At 41.3% G+C, this 25,043-nt stretch overlaps 1 protein-coding gene across 4 annotated transcripts in view; it reads right to left on the reverse strand.

The window, feature by feature from the left end:
* Nucleotides 1-25,043, reverse strand: part of WASF1 (WASP family member 1) — a 118,526-nt gene that overhangs the window by 28,021 nt on the left and 65,462 nt on the right. For 3 of the 4 annotated variants that reach the window (XM_073675849.1, XM_073675850.1, XM_073675848.1), the window contains 2 exons: nucleotides 18,302-18,461; nucleotides 174-308 (listed from right to left, as the gene is read on the reverse strand). In XM_073675849.1, coding sequence (XP_073531950.1) covers nucleotides 174-308; nucleotides 18,302-18,434 — 268 coding nt within the window. In that variant the 5' untranslated portion in view covers nucleotides 18,435-18,461. The remainder of the gene's footprint in view (nucleotides 1-173; nucleotides 309-18,301; nucleotides 18,462-25,043) is intronic. The other variant, XM_073675851.1, reaches the window with a different exon arrangement.

The following is a 25,043-nucleotide window of genomic DNA, read 5'->3' on the forward strand; positions in this document are numbered from 1 at the left end:
GCCATGTCAGGAGAATTATTTCTGCTTTCCGGGGTAGTCTCAAAAAAAAAAAAAAAAGTGCATGAGGTTCTGTATTAAAATAGGCACATATAATGCCAAAATAAAAAAAAGTGGGAGAAAATGAAAAAGGAGAAAAAGCTGAAACAATATATTTGACTTGTTAGAAAACTTACGTTCTTCCTCCTTAGGATCTAACTGTGTCACACTAATTGATAACCGATCAACACGTTCTTGTAGCGAGTTCACTCTGAAGGAGAAACTGTGCGCCTCATTGAAGAGCTCCCCAAATATATCTTCTGCATATTTACCTTAAATACAAAAAGAAATGACATTAAAGAATAGTATTACCTTACTACAATGACTACTTTATCAGAACATAAATACATTAAAGAACATACTCATGGCATGGGTTTCCATGGCCGATCAGCTGCATGCAAGCCTTACATCACGAAGCACAATGACAAGCATTGGATGGAATAGTATTAAAGTTTTAAGGTTGAAAGAAGACAAGTTCAACCCATAAATTACACCGCCACTAGACTCTGGAGTAATTGAAACATGCTCTGTGTAGTGATGGATCACGATTCTCTATCTGTTACTCTGAGACTCGATTATGGGTTTAGCAAATACCAGGAGAACATGACCTTCCAGACTTCATTGTGCTTACTGTAAAGTTTGGTCGAGGAAAGATAATGCTACGGGGTTGTTTTCATGAATTGGCACTGGCCACTTTTTGGCACAATTGTATGCTTCCAACTTTTTGGCAATCATTTGGAAAAGATTATTTTTTGTACCAACGTAACAGTGCCTCCAATGTACAAAGTAAGATCCATAAGGATATGGGTGGGTGCATTTGGTGAGGAAGACCTTGAGTTATGACATCAACCTCCTCACGTCTTTGGGATTAACTAGAACAGCGACTGTGAACCCTCTAATCCTACATTATTATCTGACCTTACACGTGCTGAAAGTTCACACAGGCACACTCCAGAAGAGTAGAACATGCCATATCTGCAAAGGGGACACCAAGCCCATATCAATGCCAACAGTACAGTGTTCATTTTAGGACATGATCAGATATCAAATTCAATCATCATTTTAGGACATGATCAGATATCAAATTCAATTATCATTTTAGGACATGATCAGATATCAAATTCAAACATCAGAATGATGTCAGTTTGAGGCTAAATACCCTGTCTGAGAATTGATTTTCACAAGTGACTTTGACAAGTGACTTTTACAACTGTAATAATAATAATAATAATAATAATAAAAAGTCACTGTTAAAACTCAGTTGAAGAAATCTAAACATTCTATTTGGTTATGTGATTTTCAGTGCAAACCTGTCTGAAACTCATTGGGACTTTCAGAAATACCTCCTCCAAGCCAAATTCAAATGATGTATGATTTTGATATGCAAGTCTGATGTATGACTTTCTTCAAACATCAGAATCACAATGACTTTTAGTCACCCTGAGTAGTTTCATGGCTGATCTCATAAGACAAGAAAAGCTACAAGTCACTATCACTTGACCTGATGACTGAATGGTAGAGCATCAGCCTCTGAAACTACAGTGTCTTGGTTCAAATCCCAATAGTATAATTTTTTTTAATTATACCTAGATAGCACACAAACTACAGGGGTGTTTTACTTTTAATATCTGACATTCTGATTGTCATCCTGACGTGTTAAGAGTTTCAGACATGCTGTCTATTTGCATGGTAAATTATATAGCCAAAGTAAATTGGGAGGCACTAATTTACTACATATCTATTTCCAAGTGACTGTACATTTGTACAATTTCTTAAAGGAGTCTAATGATAAAATTTCTTTATTGTAAATTTTTCTTTCCATCCACCCAAGAACTGACTGCAAACTCCCAATTTACTTTGGCTATGTAATTTACCATGCAAATAGACAGTGTGTCTGAAACTCTTAACACATCAGTATGACAATCAGAGTGTCAGATATTAAACATAAAACACCCCTGTAGTTTGTGTGCTAACTAGGCATAATTAACAAAAAAATTCTACTTATATTGGGATTTGAACCCAGACACTGAAGTTTCAGAGGCTGATGCTTTGATAGTGATAGTGACTGGTAGAGTTTCTTGTCGTATGAGATCAACCATGAAACTACTCAAGGTGACTAAAAGTCATTGTGATTCTGATGTTTGAAGAAAGTCACCTCAGACTCACACATCAAAATCACACATCATTTGAATTTGGCTTGGAGGAGATATTTCTGAAAGTTCCAATGAGTTTCAGACAGGTTTGAACTGAAAATCATATAACCAAATAAAACGCCTAGATTTCCTCAACTGAGTTTATAGCTCAATGGTTAGTGCACTGGCTTCTAGACATAGAGTTTTGGGTTCAAGTCCCATCAGCGAACAGTGCCTTTTTTTTTTTTATTATTATTATTACAGTGGTAAAAGTCACTTATGAAAGTCCCTTCTCAGACAGGCTATTTAGTCCCAAACTGACATCATTCTGATGTTTGACTTTGATATCTGATCATGTCCTAAAATGGACACTGTACTACAGATTTAGAATGGGGTGTCAGAAAAGCTCTTATAGGTGTAAGGAATAGCTGTCCCGTCCCGGTACATTTGTCTTCATGGTGTATGTAAATATGGGACACACACAAACTATACAGTGTGCACTCAAAATGTCAATATTATGCAAAAATATTACCTCATAGGCTATTGAATTCTTTCATAAAATTTTAAAAAGGGTTGGTCACAACCAAAACTCAAATTAAACAATTTATACATTAACATAGGAGACTTAGCCCCTATATAAAACATAGTTGTAGTGTATATTTTCTTATTGTGTTTTACATAAAAAACTGGTTCACTATATATGTAAATGATGGGTCTTCGGTCTACTCCTGGCTTGGCCAACAGTTCCCGCTCAGCTCCCTCAATTACAATCCTCCGCACCCCCCTTTATGTTGATTGACAGCACTCACTATGGAGCTCTTCTTGAATATAATCCTCAGAGCTGCACACACTGACACTGCAGAAGCCAAGTGTACACACAGTGTCAGTGTGCAGATGCGTTGTTATCCCACTTCTGTATGCAGAGGCCGCTCGCTGCACACAGGATCACACAGTAGCGGGCGAACGATGTTGGCAGGAGAGGGAGATGAGAGCGAGCATACTGACACTGCTGGAGCCGGGCACACACACACAGCCTCACTGTGTGTAGATGCATCCTCATCCCCTCTCCTGTGTGCAGCACTATTCTAAGGAAACCATTCCAGTTCATTTTCTGTAAAACTTATCAATAATGTGACTTAATAACTGGTTTATTATAAAATTATTTAGATTTTAGGATGCTCATAGAATGTATAAAAAAGTACTAAAGGAAAACCTGCTGGAATTTATTTTAAACAAGAAATCCTTTAAATATTCAGCAGTCCTTCAATGCTGGAATTCAGCCTAAACTCCAGGGATAAAATAAAACCTCAAATTAAAATACAGTGCGAGTGCAGTGTGAATTTCACCTTCAGAGAGTTATCAACTTTGTAGTGAAGAGACAGAACTGACTGGATTCTCTCTTGGGCTTTGATTAGAGAGAACTAGCCACGGAGCGGTGCTCCCTAGACAGCGGCGGGGCTCATGGACGCTCAGCAGGCACGCTTGATTTAGCTGCGAATTTGTGTGTTCGGCATAGGAAGACGGAAAAAAAAATGTCGCCAAACAGCAATGGGAGTGATATGAAACATGTCCCATCCTTTCTCCCGACATAGAATGTAAGGCCATGTGCACACGTTGAGTTTTTTACCTCAGCCAAAATCATGGTAGCACAAGACCCATTGATTTTTCCGGAAATTCTTAACCAATATAATAAAAACACGTGACACACTAAATTTGTGGAATAAATAGGCCGTGATGTTTTTATTAAGAGTTACTTTAAATTAATATGAATAGATAAATACCGTAAATAGTTTTAATATTATCATCCATAAATTTTAATACTATAAAATTCTCATAAAACCATATAACAACCATAAACAAAGACCAACTCCACCCAGCAAAAGCTGGGCGATAATCCCTCTAATTAAAACATCACAGCAGACCAAAAAAAAAGGGAGGGTGGGAGGGTGTCTTCTTTGTTGATCTGACGGTGAATGCCAGCAGCTGACTGGAACTGCTATTTAAATATAAGAGCAAACTCCCGCTCTTTTTGATTCAACCAATCATAACTCTTCAAAAAGACAGTGCAGCATAACTGCCAAGAACCAGTTCACACCTGCTCGTGCCTCAGCACAGCGGACTCATTTATTTTCACCTACAAGAATAAACTGAACACAACTGTTAATATATAACCTTATAAATGAGCTATAAGAAAATACTCTCTTTATAGGGTCTGTGTGACCATGTATCCCCCATTTTAATATGGCGGCCCCTCAGGAGTGGAACAAGAGAAGTATAATAGAAACACGTCACTACTTCTGTATTTATCACCCACTCCTGGTTTTGGCTTACAAATACTGAGGTACAATACTCACCAAATACTGAACGTGTGAACATGGCCTTAGGCTGAACGTGTGCCCACAATGTAGACATACTGCAGATTTTTTCCGCATCTCCCTGGCAGGAAAAACGCATGCGGTTTTTACATGTGTTTTTCCCGCCAGGTAGAAGCGTTTGTCAAGCGTTCTTCACATGCATTTCCGCATGCGGGTTATCAAGCGCTTTTCCAAGCGATTTTAGCATCACTTAGAAAGTGCTTGACAACTTGGTCACATTATATAAATCCATGCAACCGGCATGGATTTATATAGTGTGACCAAGTAATAATTAAAAAAAGAATAAAAATGGTAAAAAATGAAAAAAAAAAAACATTATACTCACCTTCCGATGGCCCCCGGTCTCCATAGCGATGCATCCGGTCTCTTGCACGACTCGCGGTGGTGTGAAAGGACTTTCATGACGTCATTTAGTCATGTGACAGGTCACGCGACCGCCGACGTCAGCGGTCGCGTGACCCGTCACATGACTAAATGACATCATGGAAGGTCCTTTCACACCAGCGCGAGAGGTACAAGAAACCGGACGCAGCGGAGAAAAGACCGGGGGACATCGGAAGGTGAGTATATGTTAATTTTAAATTCTTTTTTTTAACAGGTTCTATGGTAACCAGGTCCGGAGGAGAGTCTCCTCTTCTACAAACCCGGGTACCATCCGCACATTGAATCGCTTAATATCCGCAAGTGCACATGTAGTCATACGGATATTATGCAATGCAAGTCAATGGCGGCAATTACGCTGCGTGTCTGAAAAATTAATGGACATGCTGAGGATTTTTCCGCAATGATATGCTCCTATAGGGGTTATCCTTCCTTAAAAACAACCCTTCTAGAGATAACACCTCTATAGATACAACGCAGACTCTTATTTCTGTCAGATTTGTAAATTGTGCCCCATTGTGTCCACGGCTACTATAAATTGTGAGTGTTTCATAACATACAAGACATTGAGCAGTAGCTGAATCTGATTCCTGAGAGGATGATAGGAGTTATACTTCACCCAAGACTACGATGTAAGACACAGATGAAGTTATTCTTCCCTTATCTGGACATTTGGACTGACGCCCAGAAATTAGATTGTAACTTGTTTTTAGCTGTCTCAGCAACCTTCTACTGCTATGAATTATCACTTTTCTGCTTATGAAACTTTCTTATCAACATTCCACTGTTATGAATCATCACTTCACTGCTTGTGAAACAAAGGCATTTTACTGCGCATGTGTGACAAAAAAACTATGATTATTAGTATAAATAAAGGGACAGCACCTATAGAGGCAGACGCGCTCAGGGGCTTCCCAGTACTTGATTATACACTACGTGTCTGTGTATTTCTTGTTACGGGGATACCCCGACTCCAACAAGGACCCTCCATGGCTGAATGATCCTAACAATTCCTGGCGCCCGAACAGGGACCCGAGGTCTGCGTATTCCTTCAAGTTCATCGACCGGCACGAGTAACCGCTGAGATTGGGACATCGGAACAGCAGATGACAAACCTGGCCAGGTAAGAGACACTGTTAGTTCTCTTACATCTGCTCTGCGATAGTCCGTAAATTTCATGCATATCTTGTGTTGGGATTGAGGAACTAGTAGAGAAGGATACCTATAGCTCGGGTCATTCATGTATATACTGTAGGATCTGCCGAAGGAGAGGTCAGAGAAGGTTATGAAACGGATGGTATGAAAGAGATGTGGATGTCGGGAATAGCCTCATAAGCCGCACTAAGGTAGATGACATAAGTATTACGGAGATTGCCTAACTGAGTCATAAGGTTGTGTCCTTTCGGGGAAACCTTCGCTCACGCTTAACTCCCGAACCTTTGTCCTCCTTTTTGACGGATAAGAGATTGACAGAATGAGCCCATGGAAGTAATGATAATACTCCAGGGACACGATATATAATGGAGACTGTATGGTTCATTTTATGTATTGTTGGTCTTGCCCTTGTTGCCATATATATATGTGTTAGAATTACTCTACACTTCAGACAAAACGGTCCAGAGAAACCGTTTCAGATACTGGCTCCTTAGGACAGAATAGGTAACGAGGAAAGGTAAAATATAGAATATATTTTATCTAACCCAAAAAGCCTCCTAAGGTAGGAATAGTCAGGAAAAATGGGCAACAAACAGACTAAGACCACAAATGATGAACAAGATGTCTATACAATCGTGAAAGAAAGGTGTGGTGTAGAAGCAACTAAGAATTTAGGGAAAGTTTGCAAAACTTTTCAGGTAGCAAGGCATGACAGGTTTAACAGGAAACTATGGGAGGACATTCGGGTTAGAAAAGCAGGAGTGATAAGAGACAAAGGATGGCAGGAACAAGTAGAGGCCATGGTCGAACTATCAAAAACAGCAGAGACAGACCATTGGACTTTTAATAAAGACAATGGATTATGGAGAACTCCAGTCAGACAGGGTCCCATTGTACAAACAGAAAACAGTAAACAAATGAACCCATTGGCACCACCATATCAGCCCAGGTCAGAACCCACACTGTATCCTGATTTTCGGGGTCCGGGTGGATGGACATGTACAAACTGTGGACTCCAGAATCCAGACTGGAGAGACACATGTGCAGGATGTGGAGCACCACGACCACATGATATGTTGGCACCAGTGCGTATCCTCAGTCGACCATACAGAGAAGAAGATGGTGGCAATCCACCGCGTAGAGTAACTAGATACCATCAGACTAGACAATATTTTCCATGGACCCCCGCTGAGGGAATGTCCCTACTTCAGAATGCACCAGATCCAATACAATGCCCACTAAGATTTGCTACGTACATACAGCAGATAATACACACCCATAATGGAACATGGTCAGATGGGACAGAATTATGTAGAATGAAAATGACACCAGGGTTGTATCAGGAATTGATGACAGTTATAGAACCTCATAGACCTCAACTAGTAGATGGTGAGGATCCAAATACCGCACTGTCAGGACAGAATTTTATGATCAGACTTATGGAGTTTATGAGAACTAAACAACGAATGAGAGGGACTTCAGGAACTGTCTCCCAGAAGTCAGGACAGCCTGTAGATGAATACTACTTAGCGGTAGAAAACAGTTACAGAGACGAGGGAATGGACCTTACCAATGAAGGAGTCATTCGACTGATGACAAAAACTTTTATAGAGAATCTTAACCCAAAACTTAGGGAAAAGTTCAAGGCTGCAACTCCTGATTGGAGAACCTTAGATGATCCCCAGATAGTCAGACAAAAACTATTAGGGATAGAAATGGATATGCGTGAGGCAGCATCCAAACCCGTCAGAGTAGCAGCAAATAATAGTCTGGTCAATAAAAACAACAGATCAAATCAGACCTATGACAAAGGGAACTTGGATAAGAAAACTAATCCATGTCACTACTGTAAGAAACCAGGACATTGGATTAGAGAATGCAGGAAAAAAGCCAGGGATATAGAAGATGGTACCTATGTCCCAAGAGAATCACAAGAAAAGACAGTACAGGCTTCTGCTCCTGCAGCAAGCGAGTGACTAGACGTGATGCAAACCACTTTGACTGGAAGGCGCCCAATAATTCAGGTAAAAGTAGCAGGAAAACAATGCCCTTTTCTAATAGATACCGGAGCAACTTCCTCCGTCCTCAATGAAGACGCCTTACCAAATGCTGATTGTTTATCAGATGATGTAACCTATACCGAAGGGTATGATGGAGGAATCAGGCCACTCCCATATAGTATTCCCCTTGAAACAAAGATAGGATCTAAAATATTTTTATCTAAATTTCTTTTTGTCAAAGGGGCACCTACTTGTCTTCTAGGTACAGACCTATTAAAGCAGACAGAAATGAATATCCAATTTTTGGAGGATGGTAGAGTCCAAATTTTGGTGCCTGATGACCAAGAGTCTCTAGAAAACATTGTAAAAGTCCAAGCCTTAGAGGATGAGAAAGATCCTGCCCCTACCCAAATTATTTTAGATCTTTCTGAGGTACCAGAAAAATTATGGGCACAACATGACACCGATGTAGGACTAATGCCAATAGCTCCAGTAAAAGTCACTCCTGTTCCAGGTGTGACACTACCCCAATTGAGACAGTATCCTATTAGTGCCCAACAAGAACACGCCATAGGAGAACAGATAAAAGATTATCTAAAAACTGGAGTACTGATAGAAGTAAAGTCACCAGCCAATACACCGTTGTACCCCGTAAAAAAGAAATCTACTGAGGGGTCAGCTGCTAGATACCGGATGGTACATGATTTAAGAGAGATAAATAAAATTTTGGAACCTATTACTCCTGTTGTGCCAAATCCACACACGTTGCTATCACAGATCCCAGCAACAGCACGAGTATTTTCTGTCATAGACTTATCAAATGCATTTTTTTCAGTACCATTACACCCAGACTGTTACAAACTGTTTGCATTTACATTTAAGAATAGACAATTAGCATGGACAAGATTACCACAGGGTATGATACATTCACCTACCTTGTACTCAGAAGCTATGAGATCAGTTCTTCAAAATTTCAAACCTACGGATGAGGTTGTAATTCTTCAATATGTTGATGACCTATTATTATGTGCCCCTGCTCAAGAGTCCGCAAACAGCAACACAATAAGATTGTTAATATTTCTAGCAGACATGGGCTGTAAAGTTAACAAGAAAAAAGTACAACTTTGTATGACTACGGTAGTATTTCTAGGACACTGCATTTCACAAGGTATTCGGCACCTCACCGCCGACAGACTAAAAATCATTAGAGATCTTGTTCCTCCCAAGAACTACAAAACATTAAGAGCATTTTTGGGAATAGTATCACACTGCAGACAATGGGTTATACATGCTAGTCAGCTTATGCAACCTCTATATGATTGTTTAAAAATCGAGCCTTTTCAGTTAACTGAATCAGCGCTCATAGCCTTTCAAGACCTCAAGAAAGGTCTCATGTCAGCCCCGGCCTTGGGAATCCCAGACTACGCCAAACCATTCCAATTAATGGCTGCGGAAATGTCTAATCATGCTACAGGAGTACTAACACAGAAACATGAAAATAAACAAAGACCTGTCGCATACTATTCTGCTCAATTAGATAATGTTACCAAAGCTGCACCATCATGTGTCAGAGTAGTAGCAGCTGTCTCTCTTTTGGTAGAAAAAGCCTCAGAAATAGTACTAGACCATGCCTTAATAGTACAAACTACACATGATGTACATGGCATACTGAATCAGGTATTGCCAAAACACATTTCAATGATTAGACAAATCCTAGAATCAGCTGCCTCAACCAAACAAGTAGCAGTAATAAAAGTACCTGCACATGTAAGACTCGACACCGAGATAGCTAGGGGTAATGACCGAGCCGACAAGGCTGCTAAGCGAGCTGCAGTAAAACCTCTGACAACTGACCACACTATTAGTGCAGTATCAGAATTTGACTTAATTACACGGCTCAAAGAAGCCCACCAGCAGGTGAGTAGAGAAGAAAAAGAAGAGTGGCAGAAACAGGGGGCAGAAGAAAAAGAAGGACTATGGAGAAAAGGAGATGAGCTTTGTCTCCCCCGAGCGTGGTACCCTGTTGTGGTCAGTGAAGCCCACGGACCTACACATGTGTCTGCAAACGGTATGATACAGAGGGTCAGACAGAAGTGGTTAGCCCCAGGGTTCGGCCAGGTAGCTCGAGCAAAATGTGGTTCTTGTGAAATCTGTTTAGCCCACAATCCAGGACAGACTGTTAAGACCCCCCAGAAGCACCATGTAAGACCACTATATCCGTTCCAGAGACTTCAGATCGATTACATCCAGGTGCCTAAGCATGGACACTATGAGTATGTACTGGTATGTGTGGACATGTTTTCGGGGTGGCCAGAGGCTTATCCAGTTCATACAGCCACGGCTAAAGTCACTGCAGTAAAAATAGCACATGAACTGGTACCCCGTTATGGTATCCCAGAAGTGATCGAGTCAGATAGAGGTACACATTTTACTGGAGAGATCTTTCAGAATGTAATGAAAATGTTGGGTATAAAAAGTGAACTACACACCCCTTACCACCCACAGAGTTCTGGTAAGGTTGAGAGAATGAATGGAACACTTAAGTTAAAAATACAGAAAGCCATGGCAGAAACACAGAAACCATGGACTGAGTGTCTCCCAATAGCATTGTATTCAGTCAGAAACACCCCCCAGGGAAAGAGCAAACTCACCCCCCATGAAATATTGTTTGGTAGAGTTGCCAATACAGGATTGTATTTCCCACAGACTTTAATGTTAGAAACTGAAAGCTTAACTGCTTATGTACAAAATTTATGTAAGCATGTGTCTAAAATACACTCTTTAGTGTTCTCTTCCATTCCAGATCCTGATTCCATTGAGGGAACGCACAAGTTGCAACCAGGAGACGAAGTTTACGTAAAAAGACATAACAGAAGAACGCTAGAACCCAGATTTGAGGGTCCATATCAGGTGTTATTGACAACTCCAACTGCAGTAAAATTGGAAGGAAAATCAGCATGGGTACATGCAAGCCATTGCAAAAAGAAATAGTGGTGATTGTACTTGTGTTAGCTATAACGATAGATCAGGGAGACCTGTGGGATAAACTAAGTTCCCCAAAACCTGCAGATAATAAATTTATAAAACATCATGAGACATTGGTAAACGGGCTGCTCGATGGCGGACAGAAAATAGCAGACTGTTGGATTTGTACGCATTCTCCAATATCAGCCACGAGCATACCCTTCCTGGCCGTACCCATGACCCCTGAGGAAGTGTTTACATGGACTAATTGCTCAGACAAATTAGCAAATAACCAAACCGTTAATTCTAGATTATGGAACACCACTGTTGCCATCCCAGTTGTGGGGTGGGTGGGATTTCCCTGGTGGCAAGGTAATATGACCGGAAAAATAAACAACTTACAATATTTAGCGTTTAAAGGAGGTGTATGGGTTCCTAGAAATAAGACGGGACTAACAGACTTAGGGTTAATTCCTACAGAAAATATACAACTCAGTTTTAGTAGCACAGTATCTTCTTCTCAACCTTTTAAACCTGATATAGTAGAAAAATACATACACAATAATGGTTGGAAATATTCACAATTATTCCCCGATGGAAACAATGATACATGTTCAAAGATACCAGGTAATATATTATGTAATGAGTCAAGTGCATATGACCCAGGTACACCGACTTGTGAAAATCCAGATGCAGGATACTGTAGTCCATTAGGTCAAAAACCCCCTTGGTGTATACTTCAGAATGTATCTAAATTTTTAGATTTGGTACATAGGTTGGTGCTCCAACACTCTGCAATATGGGATCTGCCTGAAGGAACCTTCTGGATTTGTGGAAATGGAGCATACAAATGGCTCCCAGTAGGAATAAAAGGTGCATGTACTCTAGGACGCTTAACACCGGCCACATTTATAGTTCAGAATCAGCAGGTAGATATGCAAGCAGTACCTAAACACACACTATACAAAAGAGCAGCCGACAACTCGCCTAGACCTTCAGGTAGGCCACATGTGGTCCAAATGGGAATTCCTAATAAAATATTCAGCACTTTTTTGTGTATCCAATGTTGATGCAGATGTGGGATAAATTAGTTCAGGCCACCGACTATCTAGATGATCAGATATGGGATATTATGGATATACTTAATACTAGTATAGCTGTCCAAAATCAACTTATAATTGTTACTAATCAACATACTGTAGTGTTAGACTACCTAACTGCGGCCCAGGGAGGAATGTGTCAAATTATTGGTCCAACCTGTTGTCATTACATAGATCCAAACAGTACAATGAGTATGAGGTTCAAGCTGGCAGATATACAACGATTACGGGATGAATATGACAGACACAATGACCAAAATAAAGATAGCTGGTGGTCAGACACCTTCTCCTTTCTCAACCCAAAGAACTGGTTTAAGGGTATTGGAGGTTGGGTGGCTGGAATTCTGCAAGGTATATTACAGATTGTGCTAATTATAGTAGTCATATATGTAGTGTTTAAAATAGGATTAAAAATTATTTTAGTATGCATAAATAAGCTTTGTAACACGGACTCAAGAATATGAAAGAAAAGAACTCCCGGACCAGGTTTTCTACCAAAAGTCCATAAGGAAGAATCAAAGGGGGGACTGAGAGGATGATAGGAGTTATACTTCACCCAAGACTACGATGTAAGACACAGATGAAGTTATTCTTCCCTTATCTGGACATTTGGACTGACGCCCAGAAATTAGATTGTAACTTGCTTTTAGCTGTCTCAGCAACCTTCTACTGCTATGAATTATCACTTTTCTGCTTATGAAACTTTCTTATCAACATTCCACTGTTATGAATCATCACTTCACTGCTTGTGAAACAAAGGCATTTTACTGCGCATGTGTGACAAAAAAACTATGATTATTAGTATAAATAAAGGGACAGCACCTATAGAGGCAGATGCGCTCAGGGGCTTCCCAGTACTTGATTATACACTACGTGTCTGTGTATTTCTTGTTACGGGGATACCCCGACTCCAACAAGGACCCTCCATGGCTGAATGATCCTAACATTCCTTTAAGGATGACTTGTCCCCAGGTAAAAAATGGGCAGTTTTTATTCTTATTTTATCCCCGCTGCTCCCCTAATTATTCATTTTTTGTAAATTCCCCATACGGTTCCAGAGATGTGGGGCTTTTTATTTAGCACTACTATTTTATGGTCTTTACCAAAGGGGTGTGGGTCACAGGATTCTCTGGGGATTGTCTTTAGGTAGCTCAGCATTATTACCACCCCTTGGTAAAGAGCACACAAATTGGGAAGTAAAAAGGCCATATCTCTGCAGTCGTATGGTTGATTTAAAAAAAAATAATGGATTACTTAGGGGAGCAGTGGACTAAAACAAGAACAAAAATTAACCACTTTTCACTTGGTGACAGGTCCTCTAAATTCTAAAACCCTTATCAGCGCAGCTTGTGCATCTACTCGGGCACAGCCGGTGACCACAAAGAATGGCTGCCGCGCCATCGACGCGATATCAGGACTGAGGAGAATAACAGACAATAGGAGAAGCAGTGGGGACTCTGTGCTGGATACGGGCAGGGTGAGTAATTCACAGTCTGTTTTACAAGCAACCTGAACATGGGTTTTCTAAAACCAGAAAACCCCTATAAGTTCCCAGGTTGCACTGCAGCTGCAATTTTTCTTTTCTTAACAAAAATATCCGGTCTTATGTCTTGCCTCCTCCTGTCAATGTGCCGCCAGCACTGAAGCCAATGTCAGACACCGAGAGTGACAATGAGACTCACCGATAGACCAGGGAAAGGAGAGTACAGAGCGGTTTATTATTTAGTAATAAATTGAAGTCAGGCTTGAACATTATCTGAAAGGGAACAAACCTTTTAATAAATTTTCCCTCTTTTATTTCAAATCCTCATCATTTTTCAAAAACTAAAATTCTGAAACCTGCAATCACAGCGGAGGGTTTGCTACAATTGTACCCAGTTAGTAGTGTTGAGCAGTATTAACCCTTTCGCCGAGTATGCTCGGGCCGAGCTCCGAGTATTTACAGCTGCTCGGTGATATGGTTGAATCGCTCCCGTGTGCATGATTTGCAACTGTTTGACAGTTTTATTACATGGGAGGAATGTCTATTTCTTACACATTTCTCACATGTAATAAAGCTGTCAAACAGTTGCAAATCATGGACACGGGAGGGATTCAACCATATCACCGAGCAGCTGTAACTACTCGGAGCTCGGCCCGAGCATACTCGGACAGAACATACTCACTCAACCCTACCAGTTAGCACAATGCTCTGTAAACTGACTGGCTTCCAGGATGATATATTTTACCTTCATTGGAACACTTTAATAAACCATCAGGTTTCCTACTTAGCTCAGGGAGAATGGGCAAGATCTAAGAAAATGAAGCAAAATGTCAGCATTAGGTGAAGCTGGTGCTCAGCATCTCAAAATAATCACACGTTCAGTATTTGATCAGTATTTTACATCAGTATTTGTAAGTCAAAACCAGGAGTAGAACAATCAGAGGAAAAGTATAATAGAAACACGTCACCACTTCTGTATTTATCACCCACTGCTGGTTTTGGCTTTCAACTACGGAGGTAAAAAACTCACCAAATACTCAATGTGTGTACGTGGCCTAAACAAGACCCAAAATAGCCATTGTACAAGCTGCTGAATTCTACGCTTCTGTCCAGTGTTACCAGTTTCACCAACACTCACAACCTATTATGAGAAAGTGAAGAAAAACAGATGTGTCACATATTTACAGATATCAAAAAATGGTAGCCATGTCATACTACAATCAACCAACACAACCAACACCCCAGACCATACAGTGGCCAATACCATTTTGTAAGGATATGTGAACACGTTGCATTTTTTTTCAAGTTTTTTCTGCGCAGATTTGTCAAAAAAGCTGAAGGATTTCCTAGTACCAGCAAAGTGAAGTCTCATGCACACCTTGCTTATTTTTTCCTTGCAAATTTGCAGGTGAATTAAATCTGCAACATGTCAATTCTTTCAGTGTTTTTGCTGCAGATTTCAAGTATACTAATGAATGGGAAAACGTGTGCAAAAAAATGCATCAAAAACGCATAAGAAAATGTATGTATTTTAGGCTGCACTTTTCCTACCAACGCATCAGTATCTGCAGCAGCTTGTTTTTCTGCAAATACTGAACATGTGCACTAGCCCTAAAGTTGCTTCACGTTCAAAAAATACAACATAATCCCTTATACTGGACTAGTGATCTAAGAGTGATTGCCTTACACACAAATGGTTACAAAGTCATCACACAATTACGGATAAACTTAAAGGGAATCTGTCACCAGGTTTTTGCCACCTAACCTAAGAGCAGCATAATGTCAAGACACAGACCCTAATTGCAGCAATGTGACCACTTACTGGGCCGCTTGCTTTCATAAAATCAATGTTTTATCAGAAGGAGATTATCACTAAAGGACTAGTAAACCTGCTGTTGTGCAGTCCTCTATATTCATGAGCTCTGTATAACCATGCCCCCACCATTGATTCACAGCTTTCTGCCTATGCACAGTTTAGACAGAAAGCTGTCAATCAGTGGTGTGGGCGGGGTTATACATAGTTCATAATTCAGAGAACTGGTAGATCTGCAGCAGATAAAACTGTGATTTTATCAAAACTGCAGCAAGCAGAGCAGTAAGTGACACATAGCTTGAATACAAAATGTTTTGCTTGAAATATAGATATATGCTGAAAGTTACAGTCATTTGAGCAAGAAGTTTTCAGCTGGAACTTAATTTGCAGAATGAATTACCATATTTTTAGCAAAGCTCTTAATTCTGATACCTGCTGATTTTATTATTCTCTAGCTTTCCTTCTTTGACAGCTGGCAGTCCTTTATGTTTCATGGCGGTTATTTAACCCATTTGCTGCACTGCACAAACCACCAAATTATTCCAGAAAGAATCATTTCAAAAATGCATTTTGAACTGTAATCATCATACTGGAGATAGTAAAGAGGATAATGACTGGTTTTACACCTCCCTACAGAACCACCATGGTGGCAGCTCAGAATCGCTGAATCTTGGCAGGCAGAAGCCATTACGCAATGAGTGACTATATAACCATTTCATAGCCACAGCAGAAACTACTCTATATGTTCAGTACAACTAGATGAGAAGGTTACAAGAATTTGTGATACCTGGACCAATTGGAGAGTCCGATGAAACCTACACAACACTTGCCAAAATGTTGTCGTTAATCCTTTCATGGCATGACCTGTATGGGCCAAGATGCAAAAAGACTTTTTGGTATTCTGCATTCTCTGGCTTGAAACATACATGCCTTTTTTTGGAGTAGTTTGAGGCGTATTTTTTTTTATCTAAAGCCAGAAATGGATCCAGCAGAAAGGAGATGGATATGTCCTTCATATACAGAATCAGAAATAAACATCTGGAATTACAAATCTCTGCCTACAAAGCAGAAAAAAAAGCGAGCAGATATTAAACAGACTTCTTAAAAGGCGCAAATAGAACAAGGAATTGGGTGAAAAAAACAAAAACAACGCAAAACACACAAACTAGGCAAAAACCAGGCACAAAGGCAATGATGAATCGAGGCCAATGTTATTTATTCCTTGGTATATACATATACACACTCACTCTTCTCAACCCTGAAACTGCAACACAAAGAAGGAAAAGTCATAGAATTATGGAAATCACAGGATTGATAGGCATGTTACTGATTTGTGCATAATGAAAAAATGGATAGAACATTTCTGAAACATCTCAATTGATTTAGCATAGAATATGAGTGCCAAGTGCAGAAACACAAGCACTTACATGCCTTAAGCTGCTATCAATGAGGTTATTTATGGCTGTCTGAGAAATCTTCGGCCACACTGAATGCACCCGGGTACAAAAATCATCAAGATCTGCTGCTGGCAACTTCATTTGCAATTGTTGACCAATGACTTTCCAGATGTAATGATGGGAGACAAGTTCGTAAATGCAGAAGGATATTGTAGCACTCTTAGGGTATGCGCACACAATCCTACTTGGCAGCGCTTTGAATACAGTATACCTTATGCTGCGTCCAAAGCGCTGCACGCAGGTGAATCCGCATGTGTTCATTGAATCATGTGGATTCAAAGCATCCTATACATTGCACTGATAGAATTTCTCTTGCGGAGACTGGTGTCTGTGAAGACGCGCCGCATGTCGGTCTACGCGGGTGAGCCGCAGGAGACAGAGACGCATAGTGGACATGGGATTTCCCTCACGCTCACATGCTCACGCTCTGACGCTCACGCACTGACGCTGATGCTCTGACGCTCACGCACTGACGCTCACATCCGGACGCTCACGCTCGCACTCGGACGCTCACGCTCACGCAAGGACGCTCACGCACTGACGCTCACACACTGACGCTCACACTCACGCACTGACGCTCACACGCTCACACTCACGCACTGACGCTCACACGCTCACACTCACGCACTGACGCTCACACGCTCACACTCACGCACGGACGCTCACGCTCACACGCTCATGCTCACCCTCGGACGCTCACCCTCGGACGCTCACCCCCTCACCCTCACACACACTCACCCTCACACACACTCACCCTCACACACACTCACCCTCACACACACTCACCCTCACACACACTCACCCTCTCACACACTCACCCTCTCACACACTCACCCTCTCACACACTCACCCCCTCACCCTCTCACACACTCACCCTCTCACACACTCACCCTCTCACACACTCACCCTCTCACACACTCACGCTCACCCGCTCCCACTTTCACCCTCCCACGCTCACACTGTGCTAGCCGGTCATCTCCCTTATACGCTTACCCTGTGCTAGCCGGTCATCTCCCAGCTGCTCGCAGCAGAAGTACCCCGACCGGCGGCCTCGCTCCCCGGTCCTCCAAAATTCATTAGGGGCCCCGGGGGGATACATTGGGGGGTTAATTTAAAGTAGTGCACAACCCATTTAAACACTGCTTCGCTGATTAGTCGCGCCCGGTCGGACACATACATATTCTAGAATACCCGATGCGTTAGAATCGGGCCACCATCTAGTCTAAACTCATAATTAGCTTCCTTATCAGAACCAGACACTACAAGCAATATATGAAGCCTGACAGGTTGGTATAGTAAACACTATTTTCCTTTTGCATTACTATTTAGATATATATTCCACAGGCTAGCAGAGTAGCATATACTGTATGCATACAGAGAAGTATAGAAATACAAATATACTTACTCAGGCTGCTAAGTTGCCTAATAATATTTGCCAAAGAAATATTTGTCACACATTCTAATTCATTCTTGATCCCCCTCGGCAGGGCAGTGTGACACAAATGCCTGGGATCGATGTTTCTTTTAACGAGTGGCATCCTTGCTCAAAGATGATAGTATCTCACCTGCAACAACAAAAACAAATGTTAAATGTGGCTGTAAAGTGACTTTTTTTTTTTTTCTTTAATTTGGTCTGATTTATCAAAAGCCGTACAAAAATATAGGTATGCCGGCAGTAATACCCTGAACTGATCTTACGACCCTGTACTTTTTCATTCTCTAAGAGAGCTTTGGTAGAAGTGTCTAGCGGCCTGTCATATTTAATTTCTGCACTTAAAGGGAATCCATCAAAGGGTTTTTGCCACCTAATCTGAGAGCATCATAATGTAGAGGCAGATATCCTGATTCCAGCGATGTGTCACTTACTGGGCTGCTTGTTGTAGTTTTGATAAAATCAATGTTTTAATCAGCAAAAGATTATCACTGTAAGGCCACGGCCCCACTATCAGTATTTGGTCAGTATTTTTTCTCAGGAGTGGGAGACAAAACCAGGAGTGGGTGATAAATGCAGAATTGGTGACTTGTTTCTATAAGGCCACGGCCCCACTATCAGTATTCGGTCAGTATTTTTTCTCAGGAGTGGGAGCCAAAACCAGGTGAGGAACAATCAGAGAAAAGGTATAATAGAAACAAGTCACCAATTCTGCATTTATCACACACTCCTGTCCTGTCTCCCACCGCTGAGAAAAAGTACTGACCGAATACTGATAGTGGGGCTGTGGCCTTATAGAAACAAGTCACCAATTCTGCATTTATCACCCACTCCTGGTTTTGGCTCCCACTTCTGAGAAAAAATACTGACTGAACACTGACCAAATACTGATAGTGGGGCCGTGGCCTAAGACTAGTAAACCTACTGCCATGTAGTCCTCCATATTCATGAGTTCTGTATAACCACACCCCCATCACTGATTGGCAGCTTTCTGCCTATGCACAGTGTACACAGAAAGCTGCCAATTAGTAGTGTTGGTGGGGTTATACAGGGCTCAGCATTCAGAGAACTGGTAGAAATGAAGCAGAGAAAAAAAACAGTGATTTTATCAATTCTGCAGCAAGCAGCCCAGAAAGTGATACATCGCTAGAATCACGGTGTCTGCTCTTACATCATTATGCTCTCAGATGGGATAGCAAAAACCTTATGACAGTTTCTCTGTAAATAACATGCACATTTCATAAAACCTTACATCCTTGTTAGCCGGGGAAGAAAGGTCCATTTGGGGCAAGAGTTATCATAAAATCTGTGGACATATTAAGATTTACTAATTATCTTAGAAAGTGGACTAGATCTAGGAAATACAGCAGATATAAAAAGGTGAAAATGAGGTTAGTGGAACTTTAACCATGCCTCCCAACTTTTAAAGAACAGAAAGAGGGACAGATGTTGCAAATTTTGGCCATGCCCCTTGCCACACCCCATTCCACACCAATTTACCATCTCCTTCTCCCCTGGCAGGAGGAGTTGTCAGAGGGGCACTGGTAATGAGGGACATTCAGCAGACACCTGAGACTGCAGGGTGTAGACCCAATTCCAGGACTGTCTGCTGTATCCGGGACAGTTGGGACTAGAGATGAGCAAATGATTCATGGGTCTCTGGTCCAGAGTCCAGATCATTGGTACCTGGCAGCTGGACGAGAGGCCGCAAATCTTCTGGTGTCCCCAGTGCGGCTTTTGATCACCCAGGGCAGCGTGACGTCATCTGTGTGTCCTGCTCATCTCCAGTTGTGACCTGTGGATTATTTTTTGTTCCTTCATTCACAGTTGGAGCCACCAGAACTTTCTCATCTTTATGTGGCATCACTATATGACATCTGCTTTTTTTGTGTCTGTAAGGCCGTGTTCACACGTTGCAGAAATACTGTGTTTTTTGTTTTCTGCAGGATCCGCACCAAACTTCACAATAACAATCTTCTCTGATTATTGCTGCATTTTTATGCGTTCGCCCCCTTATTTGATGGGTTTCTGGTGCAGATGTGAGGCCGCATTTTTAATTGCTTTTTATAGTACAGAAAAGCTTTGATTCTTAATAAAGTATCTGCAGTTTTTACATGAGTTTTTTTTTTAGGCCCCAAAAAGAAGACAAGAAAAAAAAAAAACACCAAAACCGCAGAGTTCAGAAAAGTCTTTAGACCACAAGGGGCGCAGTTCTCATGAAACCAAATTCATTTTGCTTGGACAGTTAAACACGGCAGAATTTCTGAGCAAAAAAAAATAGTAGAAAAAAAGCAGCATTTACCCTACGCGAACACGGTCTAAATGTCCAAGCAAAGTTCCCACCTGTCCAAGCCAAATGCACTCCCCTGCCCACCTACCAATCGCTGTCACTGCAATCTGCATCCTCAGAAGGCTATGTGGGGGCGCACGCTGTATATAGGAGGCTATGTGGGGCTCATACTGTATATAGGAGGCTATGTGGGGAACACGCTGTATATGAGAGGCTATGAGGGGCACACGCTGTATATCGGAGGCTATGAGGGGCACATGCTGTATATCGGAGGCTATGTGGAGCACATGCTGTATATGGGAGGCATGTGGAGGCTCATACTGAATGTAGAAAGCTATGTGGGGGCTCAATACTGTTTGTAGGAGGCTATGTGGGGGTTCAATACTGTATATAGGAGGCTATGTGGGAGCTCATACTGAATTTAGGAGGCGGTGTAGGGGCTCATACTGTATATTGGAGGCTATGTGGGGGCTCATACTGTATATTGGGTGGCTATGTTGGGGCTCATATTGTATATGGGAGGCTATGTGGGGGCTCATAAGGCATATAGAGTGCTGCTCATCATTATTGGCAACCCTTAATTTTTTCCATAGACTGTACAATATTTTCAGAAATAAATGGAAATGTACCAAAGTTATATCATCAGTATTTTTTAATTAGTGGTCCAAATTAATACAACAATAAAACATTGTTTTTCAACTTCTGTGTTGCAATTTCAAAGAAGAAATAGAATAAACAGTATGTGAAGCAACAAAGGCACCCCTAATTAATATTTGGTTGCACACCCTTTGGCATTGCTGACAGAATCCAAACATTTCTTGTAGCCATCTATAAGCTTCTGCACTTCTCAGCTGGAATTTTCTCCCACTCTTCCTTTGCAGTTTGTTGAAGCTCTTGTATGTTTGCAGGGTTCTTTTTCCCAATGGCAGATTTCAGCTCACCCCAAAGATTTTCAATGGGATTGAGGCCAGGACTCATTGCCGGCCATTTTAAAACAGTCCATTTTTTCTGTTTCAACCATTTCTGTGTACTTTTGGATGTGTGCTTTGAGTCATTGTCTTGCTGAAGGACTCATGATCTTCGACTCAAACCAAAGTTTTCTTACACTGTGTAGGACATTTTGCTCTAAAATCTCTTGATAATTCTCTGATTTCATGATTCCTGTGATACGGTCAAGGCCTGCAGTACGAGACACAGCAAATCAACCCCACAGCATCATGGATCCTCCACCATGCTTAGCTGTTGGTAAGGTGTTCTTTTCCTTATCGGCTTCATTGCGCCATCTGTAAACAAACTGTAGTTTTTCATTGCCAAAAAGCTTACTTTTTGTGTCATCTGTCCACAGAACATTTTCCCAGAAGGATTGTGGTTTGTCAATGTACTCTTTGACAAAGATCAGTCGTTCCTTTTAATGTCTTTTTTTCCAGCAATGGTTTCTTCCTTGGCCTTCGCCAATAAAGCTCAGCTTGGTTTAGTGTGTGGCATATGGTACTTGTTGAAACCATGACCCTAGACTGTTCCAGGTTGGCCTTTAGGTCTTTGGATGTTTGACGTGGTGGTTTTTCCATCATTCACACCAACCTTCGAAGACATCTCTTGTCAATTTTCCTCTTTCTCCCACGTCCAAGGAGATTCTTGACGGTTTCATGCTTGGCAAACTTCTTAATAACATTGCGCACTGTTGAAACTGGGATACCAAGGTCTTTTGAGATGGCCTTATTTCCTTTGGAAGTCTTGTGTTTGCTAATAATAGCAGTTCTGATGTCCTCAGACAGCTCCTTTGTCTTCACCATTGTGACAAAAGAACAGGGCCTACCAGGTGGCTTTTTAAAACACTGAAGTCATCACTGGCTTAGTGATCGGACTCAAAGGGTGGTTGTAAATGGCTTCACATCCAGCTGGATGAATGTCTCAAGTGGGGTACCACAGGGCTCCGTCCTGGGACCTGTATTGTTCAACATCTTTATCAATGATTTAGATGAAGGAATTGAGGGTAAACTGATTAAATTTGCTGATGACACAAAGCTAGGAGGGATAGCTAATACTAGAGAAGAGAGAGAGAGGATTCAAAAAGACCTAAATAAACTGGAGCAGTGGGCAGCAACCAACAGAATGGTTTTTAACAGGGAAAAATGCAAAGTACTACATCTGGGCAATAAAAATGAAAAAAGCATATACAGAATGGGAGGAATAGAGCTAAGCAACAGTACATGTGAAAAAGACTTAGGTATACTAATAGATCATAGACTGAACATGAGTCAACAGTGTGATGCAGCAGCAAAAAAGGCAAATACAATTCTGGGATGTATTAACAGAAGCATACAGTCTAGATCACGTGAAGTCATTATCGGTCTTTACTCCTCTTTGGTCAGACCTCATCTGGAATACTGTGTACAGTTTTGGGCACCACATTTTAAAAAAGACATAGACAAACTGGAGCAAGTTCAGAGAAGAGCGACCAGAATGGTGACTGGTCTGCAAACCATGTCCTATGAGGAACGGTTGCAGGATTTGGGAATGTTTAGCTTGCAAAAAAGAAGACTGAGAGGAGACTTAATAGCTGTCTACAAATATGTCAAGGGCTGTCACATTGTAGAAGGATCATCTTTATTCTCATTTGCACAAGGAAAGACTAGAAGCAATGGGATGAAACTAAATGGGAGGAGACACAGATTAGATATTAGAAAAAACTTTTTGACAGTTAGGGTGATTAATGAGTGGAACAGGCTGCCACGAGAGGTGGTGAGTTCCCCTTCAATGGACGTCTTCAAACAGAGGCTGGACAGACATCTGTCTGAGATGATCTAGTGAATCCTGCTTTGAGCAGGGGGTTGGACCAGATGACCCAGGAGGTCCCTTCCAACTCTACCATTCTATGATTCTATGATTCTATGATTCATTGGCCAATTCATGTCACATGGGCACCGACAATCACAGGAGAATCTCTCTTGTGATTTACCACTGGCGAGTCAAAATGTGTTTCCATACTAAATATAAGTAAAGGGTGCCAATACCAGTGTCACAGCAAGCTTTAGGTTTTTCTATTTTTCCCTCACATTGTTTTTGGTTTTAAATTATTGTTTATCATTTGCTCTTTTGTATTTAACACGAGTACTGTTGATTCATTTTTTTCAGGAGATATTCCAAGCTATTTTCTTAAGCTTTATGGGTGCCAATAACGATGAACAGGACGGTAGGGGGCTGTGTATGGACTCTTACAGAATATAGAGGGGCTGTATGCAGGCTCATATAGTATATGGGGGGATGTCAGCATACTTAATTCTGCTCAATAATGAGTGATACAATTAATATTAATATAATTAATATGTTAATATTAATATTGAGAAGAATTCATTTCAGCCTATTGGTTTGGCCCTCCACAAGAGTCACGGTCTCTCATGTAGCCCCTCAGGAAAATTAATTGCCCACCCCTGCCTTAGGCTAAAATCCTAAATAGATTTTTATTCAAGTAGACAATAAATGTGTCCTTACAATAATTAAACCAAAAAAACGTCAGGAAACCCATAAAAAGATGCATATATCCGTAGCTATAAATCAAAGAGCTAAAATTCATTTATAAATTCCTAATAATTTAATTTCTGAATATTAAAAGTACCAAATTTATTAAAAAAACTTCTTGAGGCTGAGTTCACACGATGCGTATTTAATGCGTTTCCGCGGCTGCGTAAACGCCGCAGAAACGCATGAAAAACGCATGGTAGAAGGGAAGCAATGTTCCCCAATTGAAATTCCGCATGTGCTGTGCCCATGATGCGGATTTTTCCGCAGCGTAAACGCTGCGGTCAAAAATCCGCAGCATGTCAATTAATTTTGCGGAAACGCTGCTCTTTTGCCGCCATTGACTTGCATTAGACCGCATGGAATCCGCATCACTGTATATGTTGATGCGCTTTTCATGCGGTCTAATGTGCGGATGGTACCCGGGTGTGGATGAGAGGACTCTCATCCGGACCCAGGTACCATTAAAAAAAAAAAAGAATAAAATAAAAAATATATATATTCTCACCTTCTGACGGCCCGCGCAGCGCTCCTGCTTGGTTCGCGGCACTTCGGGGTTGAATGAAGAAGGACCTTCGCTGACGTCAGAGTCATGTGACGGGTCACGTGACGCTGACGTCGGAAGGTCCTAAAGTCTTCACTGCCGGCAGCCGGGACCGAGCGAAGCAGGACACCGGGGGCCATCAGAGGGTAAAGTATATATTTATTTTTTATTTTTTGACATTCACACACTATATAAATCCATGCCGGTTGCATGGATTTATATAGTGTGAAGTTGACAAGCACTTTCCAAGTGATGCTAAAATCGCTTGGGAAGCGCTTGTCAACCCGCATGCGGAAATGAAAGTGAAGACCGCTTCATTTCCGCAAGTCCCTGGCAGGAAACCGCATGTACAATCCGCATGC

This window comes from Phyllobates terribilis, unplaced genomic scaffold (genome assembly GCF_046119375.1).
Source record: "Phyllobates terribilis strain yellow unplaced genomic scaffold, ASM4611937v1 Scaffold_3__8_contigs__length_932513732, whole genome shotgun sequence".
Classification (NCBI taxonomy): domain Eukaryota; kingdom Metazoa; phylum Chordata; class Amphibia; order Anura; family Dendrobatidae; genus Phyllobates; species Phyllobates terribilis.